Genomic DNA, 13,441 nt, shown 5'->3' on the forward strand with positions numbered 1-13,441 from the left:
ATGTACATTTGTAGTATAGATAAGTCCTTTAATCTATAACAGATGCAGTCCCTCAAATGCATGCACTTTGGGGATATGAAAGGAGAAAATAACATTTTGCCACAATTCCTTCCAAAGCTGCCATCCTGAGATGTGTGAGAAAGGCTTTGGCAAGAATTTAGAGGCAGCATAGAGATATTTTGCTAGCAAAAAGAATTTTTGAGTTACAAAGCAATAGCCAGAAGTCCAGTTTTCCCATTAATTCATAGGGAATAAAATAATTGCTGTCTTTTAGCAAGACAGTTATTGCTTCATTGATGTTTCCCTTCATATTCCAGAAAACAATGATTCCCACTTTAATACAAAGGATTTGGAGTCCATAGGATACCATTTTTGTGATTCGCTGCTACATTTCTGTGATGAAAAAAAGGGTAAGGTAAGAAAAGTTTATCAGATCCTGAAACAAAAGCCTTCTATGGCAATGAGAAAAGATTTGTTATCACCTGAAAGCAGTGAGACTGTGGAATTTACTGTTACTGTGTGACTTTCCCTAGTATAATGAATGTCTGAAAGAACTGGAGGAAAGGGTGAAGCAAGAGGATCCAGTTGCACCTGTGAATGACCCATTTGATAAAGACTCCAGGTAAATGGAATTCTTGAGATGTGCCTGTATTTCAGTCCATGATTAAGAGGGTGCTCTGGAAAACATTTGTCTTAGCCTGATTTCAGTCTGCTGAAGTCTCCACTATGGCTGGATGAAGGCCTTTAAGGACGTAGGAGTGCCAGGCTTGAGTTCTGAACCAATAATCATAACACGAAGTGATTTTTTTAACATTTTTTGTTTAAAAGAAAAGTTGTAAAACAGGAACTTTAAAAAGGAACAGGAACAGTAAATACAAAATCATAAGGTGCATTTCCAGATCACAATAAAGCAATAAAGTACACCTACTTACAAAAATAAATTCTTGCTAGAAAATATAATAGAAGTCCTCAGTGCATATGCAAAGTAGAAGCGAAATAGACAATAGACCAACGAAAGACAGTTGCTAATTTTGATTAATTTATGGCATAACCTGGCCCCGCCATATAATTACCAGTCAACCAATCAGGTATCAATTTAGTAAGAACTCTCTAGAAGGTGAGAAAATTACCTCACCCTTTCGAAACTTCCAATTAGGGCTTTGGCTGACTGGTTGGATCCAACTGAAAATAATTGGAGATGATTTCATGACCATAATGTGGAATCTGACTTTGGTGGGGAAATAGCCTATCTCTATCTGCAAACACCTGACTCTAAGCTATGTGAAAAACAAGTTAGACAAGAAACAAGATTTTTGGTAAGCTTTTCCAGCATTCAAAATGGAGTCTCTTTGGACATAGCAATATATGAGCAGAATGGTCATTCTCTTCAAGGAGGTCATGGAGGTAAAAAAGGAATGTGCTGTGCTGAAGCGATAGCACAGAGGTGAGCGTACTAGAAAGAACTGGTTTGAAGCATCCTGTGAGCTAGCCACTGAGGAAGTTAACAGCAAGTCTGTCAGGAGTGGAAAATTTAGGTCTGAGTTGCACAAGATTATCTACAAGTGTAAAAGGTTCTGCTTTAGTGGTCTCCAACGATTGTATAATAAAGAATGCAATAGCTTTAGAAATTATTTTCTTTGCTTGTGTTTAGTATCAATACTGTTTTCCAGGTTATGTTCTCAATCTGAGCAGAATACTGATGTATTGTGCAAATTAATTCAGCTAGCATTTGCCATTCACACACACTTTTAAATTAAAGCACTGTCCATCCCACCAACTGAGATCCTCTTCTTGAAGCCCTGATCTTTATCCACTACCTGCAGATGTTTGTTCTGTGCTGGCACCCCCCCTCCCCCGCCCCCGCCTTTTGGCATGTCCTCTCTCTTCAGGCCAACCTGACATCTACTTTCCTTTCCCTTGTGTGTCAGGCCGAAACATTTATCTTTACTAAGGCTTTTAACTAAGGAATTCTGCCTTTCCAAGTAGTTTTATAATCTTCTCCTAGGCTGAGCTCTGTCTTAACAGTGTCATTTTAGCCTCCTCCATTTTATGTGCTTTTGTGCTCTGGATTACTTTTATTGGCAGTTTTTATGGATAGATTTGTTAGTATTAGTTTTATTGTTGCAAGCTGCTTCAAATGGGTCTGGAGAGGTGGCATACACATTTTGTAAGTAAATAAATAATGCAATTATCTTATCTTTGCAGTTCTGACACTTCAGACTCCAACGAGTCTTCAGCTAAATTAGAAAACCAGGTATGCTATAAATTCCCATCAATGGATTTGATCTCTTGGGTTTTTAAATTGGAAGTGTTTCTGTGCCAGGAATGTACAAAAAAGTCCACTTTTTAGAAACAACATGGTCTTGATTACACTCAGCATTTTTGGAGCCCAATGTCTGGATTGCTCTTTGGCAGAGAATTGTGGGGTTGTGGACATGCTTCATACCTTGAGTCAGGTTTCAGTGTCCTATTTAAATTTTAAACCTTCCATGCTGTGTATATTGTTTAGGACAAAACTTGAAGGATCTTCAATGACTGCAAAGTCCACAGTACAGTAATAAGCTACAGATAGAATATGCAGAAAAAAAATGACAGTTGGCTGATCTGTGATCATAACACATAAAGATTTACTTTTTTACAGGTTATTTTATTATGCAGATCTATGTAGGAAAATTAATACTTTGAAAACTTCTTATTTAAGATCAGTTAAATAATTTGTTTCTGATAGGTGTTCTTGCTCAGATACATCAGACACTGCAATTCATATCACAAAGTTGCTTGGGGAAAACCCTATGTCTCCTGTACCGTCTAGCATTTGCCTCCTGTTCCTTTTCATGCAGCCACATCCTGTTGATTGCTGACAGATCTACGGTCCACAAGTTGGCTGTGTTAGACATGACATATCCACAAGTAGGAGCTAATCATAATTCAGACACAGAGAAAAGTCACTTTGGATTTTCAAGAGGAAAATATGTTATAAAGCCCCTTTGGTTAGGGTGACACTAAGCTATACAAAATCATGGTATTTTAGCTAAAAACAGCAGTGTTATCCCCTCCCCCTCACCCCACACTCTATAACATCTAATAAAACTTACAGAGCAGTTTTAGTGATTCTAGGGTGCTGGGCAAAAGTCCAGGATGGGACCTGAGAGTCACGACCACCCCCTGGCTGCTGCCATGTGCTTGCTGCCCAAGACCCAGATGGACTGGGTGTGAGTAGCAGCAGGATCTTACTCTTCTTCTTTTCCCTCTTCCTTCAGGAGGTAGAGCCATAGGTGATCCCAGCATGGGGCCTAGGGCAGCTACTCCTGTTGCCAGTTGTCTAAGACAGCCCCTGACAACTTATAACGTGTTCTGCCACAACTGTACTAAATTTTTCCAGTCCCCAAACAATATCAGAATATGGAAGAAGGATAACACAAATAGACAATGTAGGGATGTCAGGTCCCAGGAGAGGTTGTGCTAAACATTATAGAGAGGGAAAGGGAAACAACCTGGGGCCGCTCTGTGACATTTTGTTCCTACTTTACATTTTTTATTGAGATCTAAATTTTATTTTTAAAACTTGCAATGAAAGTAAATTGTGAAAATCTTAACACCTGCTCTAAGCCTTTATTTATCTTTGTATTGGGGTTTTTTTTGGGGGGGGACAGGTAAAACCAAGAAAGAAGTGTCTGAAAACAAAGAAGGACAGGAGTTCCTTTCTGGAACCATCAGGAAAAAGACTGTCTAAACAATCACATGAATTAATGGTACATCATCATTTTTTTCTGGGGATCTGATATTCACTGTCCTGTCTAGTATTCTTGTATTAAGCATATCATTGACAAAAAATTACTTGTGTAAACATTCATTGTTGTTGCTTTAGGATTATTTACATCATTTTCAGGATGCACTGTTAGTCTGACTACTTTGCCACTGCCATGAAAATGTACAAAACTCAAATAATGTTTGTTATTTATTTAAATATTTATGGCCTTTTCTCCCATGCTGGGATCTCAAAGAATCTTAAATATTGAATGTATGCACACACAAACAAATTAAACAAAAAATATACAAGAAGAGACTTAGTACACTCTTGAACTGGTGAAAGAATTATAATGTGATCCTGGGCTGGGGCTGGTTCTTGCAATGTAGCTCACACAGGACCACAATCAAGGCTCCAGCTCCTGGAAAGCTAGGTTGAAAGGTGAGAGGCAGATGCTCAGCTACAGGTCTTGTTCATCTGGTGGAGTGAAGGTCCCTTGTTACTTAGCTCCTAAGGTTTTGTGTACTGTGACACCAGGACTGGGCTTTGGACTTTAGCATTCCCCTTTACTCCACTGAAGATAGTTTCAGAGGGTACCTGTGTTGGTCTGTTGTAGAACTAGATTTGAGTCCAGGAGCATCTCAGAGACCAACAAGATTATTAGAGTCTAAGCTTTCAAGAGTCAAAGTTCCCTTTGTCAGATATCTCTTCTCTATAGTAACTCCTCATCATAGATAAAATTACAGATTGAACCAGAGAAACCCTGCGTTAATTATTTGTAGGACATATCCCCAGCCTAGAAAGAACAGCTGATTACACACAAGGTGTCTGCTGCATGATAGGGGCTAATGTCTGCTGCAGCAAGGTTTCTTGTATGGACATATTTCCTCAAGCACCAGTTTCACTTTCCGTTCCCTCTGCAGCAAGCAAAACCACTTGTAGCGCAATTTTAATTTTCTTAACCACCAAACCGAAACAGATTTGCCAGTGAGCACAGTTGTGCTTCAACCGCTTCCCTCCATCCACAGCCAGTCTGCCTAGTTTCACTGCTCGCACTGCTTTGCACTCCTTCCCTCTTGCCTCTCCTCCCTGTTGCTGACTCCTTCCCACATCCTGTCCTGCTGGATTGTTTTTATTACCTGTGACTTCCTCCCTCCTGTATATCTTTAGATCTTTTAAAAGTTTTAATTTCTCATGTCAGTGTATCAATATCTTGATGTAAAATAGCACTAATCAATCCCTCCAAACACCCGATTTACTGGTGCATTTTCCCCCATTGTTCCTATTCCTTCTCACTGATTAACAGACTGGGACATCTCCATCCCTCCTAGTTTGAGATGTGATTCGAGACCACACCACGGAAATACTGACAGTCTTGATGCTTGCTGTTTACAGCTCATTGGGATGATTGTAAACCTGGGGAGCTTAGCAAAAGGAGGTTCATGTTGTCATTTTGCAGTTTGTGTGACATCATTACTCTCCCATCACCTCCCACCATAGAAGACAATCACTGATCGGGCAAAGTGTGCAGATGCTGCATTCAAGACTTTTCTGTAGTTGTTCGCCTTTTTTGTATTGATATTTCAGTATATCCATATGAAAATTTAAAAATTAAATTAAAAATTAAAGCACACATGTGCAATAGAGAACCCACAAAAGCAAGCAAAAAGCCACCCAATGCTAATGCCTGCCCAACTGCAAACATATCAATAGGTAATAATACCAAACAAGCCCCAAAACAAAGACTCTACAGCAAATTCTCTTTCAGGTTGCAGGAAGCTCTCACCATGCATGATTGGCCAATATGTCCTCTGTGGGTAATTCTTTTTGTGGAAAGGGAGAAAATACCTTGAGTCAGTTAAGTCATTCCCCCACTATGTTCCCCCCCCCCTTTATGCATTCCTTTTTTTCTACTTAGAGTGAAGCCAAAAAACCTGAAGATTCTTCTCAAAGAACGACTAAGAACCAAGAACTAATAAAAAATGTAAGAATTTTAAAAGGATGGGAAAGTATTGTTTATAAGTAAAGGTCTATAATTGTTGGAATAGGATCATACTGATGTACGACGATTAGCATTAAGCAATAATTGTTTTTAGCCAGATCTCCTGTTTATTCTTTTTTCCCCCTCATCTAGACCCCGTTGAAGTGGCTTGATGTATCATTTGGTGTAGGGCGCCAGTTGTAAATTCTGTTCAGCATTTTAAAATATTTGGAATGAGATTAACCTAACCTTTCCCCTCAGGTTTCCTCCTGTCATACAGTTCTGCCTACATGAAAGGTAGATAAGTGTTCCACATTTCTCTTTTTTCTTAGGCCCAGGTTTTTCAGAAATTAAAAGTGATGGAGCTGCAAAAAATACAACCAAAAAAGTATGAAATTACCCAGCCATGTATGGAGGCTTTCCTTAGAACTCCCAGTGCTAACAAGGTTTGGCGGTATCCTTAATAGAATAAATTCTGCAGCATAAGTAGACAATGATGTCAGTTTCCATTTCTTTTGTTTCTTTTGTATATTGCTGTGTGTTTGGGGAAAACAGGCAGAGCTCGGCTTGTAGATTTGGAATACTGTATGTTGAGAACAGTATTTAACAATGTATTGATTAGAAAGACATTTGGGCCTCATGATATTAAAAAAAATACTGAATTGTGTAAGTATAGCAGGTTTAATTCCCATTATAATAATGTTATTTTCAGCAGCTGCCCAGTACCTGAGTATTCTGTGTTGTGACGCCCACCTGTGAAATGGCCTACCTGCCAAGGTCAGGAAGGCTCCCACCCTATTGTCATTTTGTAGAATGTAGAACAATGGAATTGTTCAGGAGGGCTTTCGTACGAAGGGATTTTTTGCAGCTTTGATGTTGATGGAAGGTTTCTATGTAGTTTTTATTGTATTTATTGCTAGCATTATATTGTATTGTTATTTTATTAATTTTTTCAATCCCTCTTGAGTCTGTGCAAGAAAGATAGAGTATAAATAAGCCAATAAATACGTATTTTGTAACACTTCTGCTATTATCACTATACTATGGTGCCTGACTAACTAAGCTAATATATTTGTATCTAATACATCCCAAATCTAGAATTTGCGACACAAATAAACACCATTGTTGTTGGAAACAGATGTTTCTTAGTGGTGTGTCAAGTAGTTGAATGGCTGCCAAAGGCTCTGAGGGCCCTTCCTTGTGACACCTCTTTAGGTTCTGGGCATGCCCTTTGAGCATTCATCAGCTCACACTGACTATTCTCCTCTATCACCAAGAGTTGACAGAACAGTTTAAGGGCTTAGCACAAATTGTGTTATTTGCAGTGCACAATCAACACCCAATATAGAAGTGGCCCCAGACAAAGATATTTGCCTTTTTTTGTAGGAAAGCTTTACGCATTTCTGGGAATGTGATAGTGAAGAATTTGAGAAGCCACACAAAGACAGTGTCTGCCCCAATTCCTTCCTCAGCAGTCTGAAAGGAAGCTGGAAGAGTTGTTACAAGGTAAGCTAAAAAGTGGTCGCTTGGGACAAGAAAGCACCACTGCTTCTCTTGCTCTTGCACTCATCAGCCAGCAAGTTTTCATGCACTCTATGCTGTCATGTACACATTTTTGGTGCACTCAGTGACACTTCAGAAATTTCTCCTATATTTTTGCTTGATAACTTTTGAGGGTTACAATGTATGAAAAAACTGTGAAGGAGGTACTATAAAAAATCCATGGTTTCCCTGGAAGAGGCCCTAGGTTCAATTTCTGGTACTTGTAATTTTTCTGAAAGGACTGAGCTGTTTCTCTGCACAGTACTGTGCAGAACTGTTCCCAGTCAGATGTCTGTTTCCAGTTATAACTGGGCTTCATAAACCATGACCTGATTTGGTGCAAAGTAGCTGTGTAAACCTTTCATGTTTATATGTAAGGAATAACCATAAATGTTATGGAAAGCGCCATAAGTGAATTTTCAGCTGAGGCTAACAGATATGAGTACATTTTCCTCTCTATTATCTAACAGCAATTAGCTGGACACAAATGAGAAGGCCCGTGGACTTGGTTAGAACATACAGCTGGGCAGATGCTCATACCTGTCTCCCTCTTTATTTTCTGTGGCTTGCAAAACTTCATCAAGCCATTGGGTTGAACAAGGGTGGGCTTTTAAATATCCTTTTGGAGCTTGAATTGTGGCACACAAAACTTATGATATTGTGATAAAACATCATTGTTGTCAAAATCCAAATCCTATGTTAATGATAGGAAATGATTCAACATTACTGAGGTCAACATTTAATTTTGTGCTTTGACATTCCTACAGTTAACCGCTAAAGTGACTTGGAATCCAAAGTTCAACAGCAGAATATTGATGATATAAATAGAAAGATAAAATAAGTTTCAACATTTGGGAAATTGCATAGTATTAATAATAATAAAAAGTTTTATAACAGGACAAATACACAGATTACCAACTTTGGGAAACAGATTTCAGTGCTTCCTTATAATAAAGAAATGTGTGGATGAGGAGGTAATAATTTATTGTCTTTGTTTTTTGCAGTCAAAATACTTAGCAGGGTTTCAGGAAATATTTAAGGAAACTGACTCCATTGTAAAAAGTGAGTTTCACAAAGCGTCTTTTACTTCCCAACCAAATACAAAACAACATGCAGTTTACAGAAGTTAACTTTGGCTGAGTGTATTCTCAATTTTGTAACAATGGTTAGATGTGCCAAAGGCTTCCTTTCCCATCCTTTCCATCATTTGTTTTAACTATGATACAGTGTTAATTAGTTTCAGTAGCCATGTTAGCAGGACAAAATTCGAGTCCAGTAGCATGTTAGAGACCAACACATTTTTACATGGTATCAGTGGCGTAGTGGTTAAGAACAGATGCATTCTAATCTGGAGGAACCGGATTTGATTCCCCGCTCTGCTGCTTGAGCTGTGGAGGCTTATCTGGGGAATTCAGATTAGCCTGTGCGCTCCCCCACATGCCAATAAGATGGTGCCAAATACTCTTGCCCACAGGAGGCCAACTATAGTGGAATCTAACCTGGCTGGCTTGGTGGAAATGCCTGGTGAGTAGCTCCATCTTGCAGGCCCTGCAGAATTGATTCAACTCCCACAGGGCCCTGATCTCATTAGGGAGCTTATTCCACCAGGTTGGGGCCAGGACAATAAAAGCCCTGTCCTTCATAGAAGCCAGCCGGATATCCTTGGGACCAGGGATCACCAGAAGATTGCCCTCCAATGAACAGAGGGGCCTAAGAGGGCGAGGCAGGGGGATGAGGTCCTGAAAGTACATGGGTCCCAGACCACTCATGACCTTAAAGGTCAAAACCAAAACCTTGAAGATGACCCCGTACTTGATAGGCAGCCAGTGTAGATCTTGCAGGACAGGTGTTATGTGATCCTGATTAGGAGCTCCAACCAGGAGCCTCGCAGCTGCATGCTGAACGAGCTTTAATTTCCAGATCAGCTTCAAGGGCAGGCCAGTATAGACCAAGTTAACAATAGTCAAGTCTGGAGGTGATCGTTGCATGGATTACTGTGGCTAGGTCAGAGTGGGAGAGATACAGAGCTAACTGCCATGCCTGATGGAGATGGAAAAAAGCTATCTGGGCTGTTTTTGTGACCTGGGTCTCCAGCGAAAGCATGGAGTCCAGAGTCACTCCCAGGCTTCTTACAGATGAGGTTGTCACCATCCAGCGCAGGCAGACTGAAATCCGCTTGTCTGTCCCCCTGACCCACCCACAGAACCTCCATCTTCACTGGCTTCAGTTTTAATCTGCTTGCTCGCAACTAACCAGCTACAGCCTCCAAACAATGCTGGAGAGCCTCAGGGGATGAGGCCGGCCTGCCCACCATTGTGAATATGAGCTGGATGTCATCCGCATATTGGTGGCACCGCAGCCCAAAACTCTGAACCAATTTTTCCAGGGGGTGCATATAGATATTAAAAACATCAGGGAGAGGATCACCCCTTGTGGCACTCTACAAACCATAGGATGCCACCCAGAGCTCTCCCCACCCCCCACCCCCCGACATCACCTGCAATCCCCAGTCTTGGAGGAAGTGGTAGATCTTGCAGCTGCCAAAATCCTGGGGGGGGGGGGGGGCGGTCAAGCAGGCAGAAATGGTCCAAAAAAAGGACCAGAAGACAGGCAAGGGTCCTCCAGTTCCCTTATTGTATCAATGGTGGCTGGAAGGGCCTGGCGGAGAGACAAGACTTTTTCTACAAAATGGCTCGCAAATGCCTCACAGCTAAATGCCAAGTCCTGACATTTAGGACCAATAGATGAGGTTGTCAGAGTCCGAATCACCCTAAACAATTGTGCCAGGTGTGAGCTTGTGTCACAATGGAGGAAATGAAGAAATCTCTCCTTGCCTCCTTCATAGCTTTCCTGTAGAATTTCATAAGTGTCCTCTATAAGGGTCTTGTCTCCTCGTCACGAACCTGTCGCCACACTCACTCTTAGCTCCTGCTTCATCCTTCTCAGTTCCTCAGTATACAAACAGCTAATCTGGCATGGGGACAGAGAGGACAACTGAGGGCAACAATCTCAATTGCTTCAAGCCAGCTTCTGGGCCAGCTTCTGCCATGGATTCTTCCCCAGTTTCTTTAGCCAGAACTTCAGGCTACTGTACCCTTGCTACAAAGCAAAGTCTTGAGGTAACTATCAGTATTCTAGGAGGTGCTACCTACAATATTCCTGGGCAGGAATGCTCCCTCCCAAGTCCTAGAGAGGTTCTGGTTTCTCCAGACTGCAAATACTCCCGGTCTTACTTATGGAATAAGCTCCCTAATGAGATCAGGGCCCTGGTCTTCTTTCTGGCCCTTTCCACACGAGCAAATTCAGCATCCCAGGGATGGCAAAAACGCTGTTCCTGGGAGTCCTGGCAGCAGAGCCGTCTTGGCTTTTCCTGGGTGGAATGAAGCCGCCCCTGAAAACCTCGCTGAGGTTTTCGAAAAACTGCACCACCGGGAAGCCACTGTTTTCCCCGTTGGCTCCACTCACCGTCTTGTGCAGTATCCCTCTGGAGGGCTGCAGAGACCCGCCCACGCTGCCCTCTGGAGGTCGCAGGGCAGCATGGGTGGGTCTCTGCAGTCCTCCAGAGGGATACTGCACAAGACAGTGAGTGGAGGGGGACCATCACGAGGCGACTCCGCGCAGAGCCGCCTCTCCGGCTGCAGGAGAAGTTAGGGCTGCACGCACGCTAGTGTGCGAACAGTCCCTGAGCCTCCACCGGCATACTTTGTGCCGGCGGAGGTGCGTTTCCGCACATGTGCGGAAAGGGCATCTGTTTCAGCCAGTAGTTTTCCCCACTCTGGCTGTGGCTGTTTGTTCCCTCTTCCCCTGGCCATTCCCAGCTAGCTTATTTCTGAGGAGGCTAACCTTTGTATGATTTTTAGCTATCTCCACATACCCACCTTGCTCTTCCCTCTGCCCCGCAGCTGGGCAGCTGACTCCCTGAGGATTTTACTCTCACTTCCTGCATTCTACCCCAGGATCGGGGCATTCCAGAGTGTGACAATGACCCAGACCAAATCAGCCTAACATCTTGAACCTGATCTGAGAATAAATTGTGATAACCCCATACTTATTATCTTGACCTCCTTTGAGAAAGGAGTCACAGAAATCTAAATAAATAGATTTTTCTCTAATAGTTAACATTCTTCATTTATGACACAGTTAAACAGCAACAATTATGCAATAAGAGTTCTTTCATGTAAAGACTCCGTTTTTTTCTTCCCAGATTCTGTTCCGGATAAACCAGCTAAATACACAGTCCAGTATCTCAGTCATTATTTTCCTGAACATGGGTTAAGTAAGTAACTCACTATAAATCACACATTTGTGAATCATGTATTCAAATTATACTATACAGTCACATGTAGTATAGTTCCAAGTTATGATTTGCATTTTTTTAAAAAAGGTTTGTGACCCGAATCAATTGGTAGTAAGCCCCACTGACTTCTAGTGGGATTTATTATTAGATAAATGTGCACAGTTGCACTCTTAAAGACAAAAGCTTTGGTTTTCCAGGGTTGGAGCAGTCTTGAAAGACAGAAAATCATCTCCTCTTGGTTGTAGGCAGGGTTATCACTCAGAGCAGCAATAGGGGCTGTTTATTTCCCACAACCACTGTGAGACTAATTTTGGTGTCCCTTTCTCCCTGGGCCTTGGTCAGAGCCTTGGCTACAGTAGCCTGGCCTTTAAATCGTTCAGCCATTTAAGCTGTGCTTGACTCATAATAAACAATGTTACTGCCAGACTAATGGTCACGCCCCTTTCTCCCAGCTCCAGAGCCAAGATGCTGGCAGGATAAGCTAAAGCAGCCTGGCTCTTGTGCAGTTCAGTCAGCCTGGCTGTTCTTAATGTCCATCTTCTGCAAAAGCCATCCCAGATACTATTCCTACAGTTTTTCCACATCCACAGGTGGTAGAAGGCTTGGTTACCACCTTCAGCAACAGTCTGGACTCCACCCTGCTCAACCACCATTATGGCAGCCAGCAGTGGTATGTGTCCAACTACCATCTTCCTAGAACAGCAGAAAGAACTCATCGAGGGCTTACTATTTTCTGCAGAGAAAATATATAACTCTAGGGTCTGAGGAGAAGCAGGCTGTACTGTAGAGCCAAATTTCTCCAGTGAAAGGGCTAAACCCAACCTAATTGCATAGGTGAATGGGATTATAACAAGAGGTGTGTTTTTCTCTATCCTCTGAAATAACCTGAATTGGTAGTCTTTTTGCAAAGTGTCTTTGAACTGTGGATGTTTGGTCTGCATGGATGGGAGGATGTGCATTTTCAGGTCCTGATGACACTGATTCAATATTTTTAAACTTCCATTCTCCCCTCTCCAGACAGACACATTGCTTGATTACAGAATGATTACAGAATTGATTACAGAATTGCTTGATTACAGAATGTTACAGCATTATAATGTTAAAGCAATCTATTGCAAAAATGTAATATGGTGATTTATGAAGACTGGTTTACAATCATATTTCAGCTTTCCTCGATTTTACAGTGCATGTATGATTTCACTCTCTACTTGGTTTCTATAGTACCTCCTTCTGCGCTTGCACAGGTAATGAATAGCAAACTTTAGTAAAGATTCGAACTCTCCCAAGCACTCCTCCCCCTCCTAACCAGAGCCTCAGGGCAGGCCTTCCCATTCAAAAGGTCATGTGACTAGGAGGGAGAAGGAGCACTCCCTTCTGCTCTCCTACCTCCACTGCGGGATCTGTCCAAAATCAAGCAATCCACAACCAGTAGACCATCAGGAACAGACCACAGTGGGGAAGGAAGGAGGGATGTGTGCATGCACTGAAGACCACTCAATGAACAACAGTTACAAGTAAGTGCAGTGTTGTTTTACATTTTCGTGGCTTTCTGTGGAGTCCCACATTGGGAGAGTAGCAAGCTCATTCCAAACCAGGCGGTGAGTGTGAGTCTGTTACTAAAGCACTAACCACCACAACAAAGCAGAATGAATGTTCTGCCCCCTAGTGAATCTGTTAGAGGTGCCCTGTACTTGGCTAGGACAGAATGAGGGAGACACAAGCCAGGTTCAACAGTTCTAACAATGGGTTTATTACTGGAGAGAAAAAAGACCCTAACTCCTCCCTTGGGTCTATCTAAGTCAGAGTACTTGCTTGTCTTGAGCAGGTCTGAAGCTGTAGAGTGTGTCTTCTCTTGGTTGCTTTAGGAAAGTCC

The 13,441-nt window shown here is 42.0% G+C and overlaps 1 protein-coding gene across 1 annotated transcript in view; it reads left to right on the forward strand.

Annotated features, from left to right (window-relative positions):
• The window catches only part of AGBL3 (AGBL carboxypeptidase 3), a 52,844-nt gene that overhangs the window by 25,340 nt on the left and 14,063 nt on the right, over window positions 1-13,441 (forward strand). Inside the window, exons 10-18 of the mRNA XM_048502437.1 lie at window positions 318-415; window positions 534-622; window positions 2,206-2,254; window positions 3,654-3,752; window positions 5,667-5,732; window positions 6,062-6,175; window positions 7,116-7,235; window positions 8,276-8,333; window positions 11,476-11,547. Of these exons, the coding sequence (XP_048358394.1) occupies window positions 318-415; window positions 534-622; window positions 2,206-2,254; window positions 3,654-3,752; window positions 5,667-5,732; window positions 6,062-6,175; window positions 7,116-7,235; window positions 8,276-8,333; window positions 11,476-11,547 (765 nt within the window). The remainder of the gene's footprint in view (window positions 1-317; window positions 416-533; window positions 623-2,205; window positions 2,255-3,653; window positions 3,753-5,666; window positions 5,733-6,061; window positions 6,176-7,115; window positions 7,236-8,275; window positions 8,334-11,475; window positions 11,548-13,441) is intronic.

Source organism: Sphaerodactylus townsendi, linkage group LG06 (genome assembly GCF_021028975.2).
Source record: "Sphaerodactylus townsendi isolate TG3544 linkage group LG06, MPM_Stown_v2.3, whole genome shotgun sequence".
NCBI classification, from domain to species: Eukaryota; Metazoa; Chordata; class Lepidosauria; order Squamata; family Sphaerodactylidae; genus Sphaerodactylus; species Sphaerodactylus townsendi.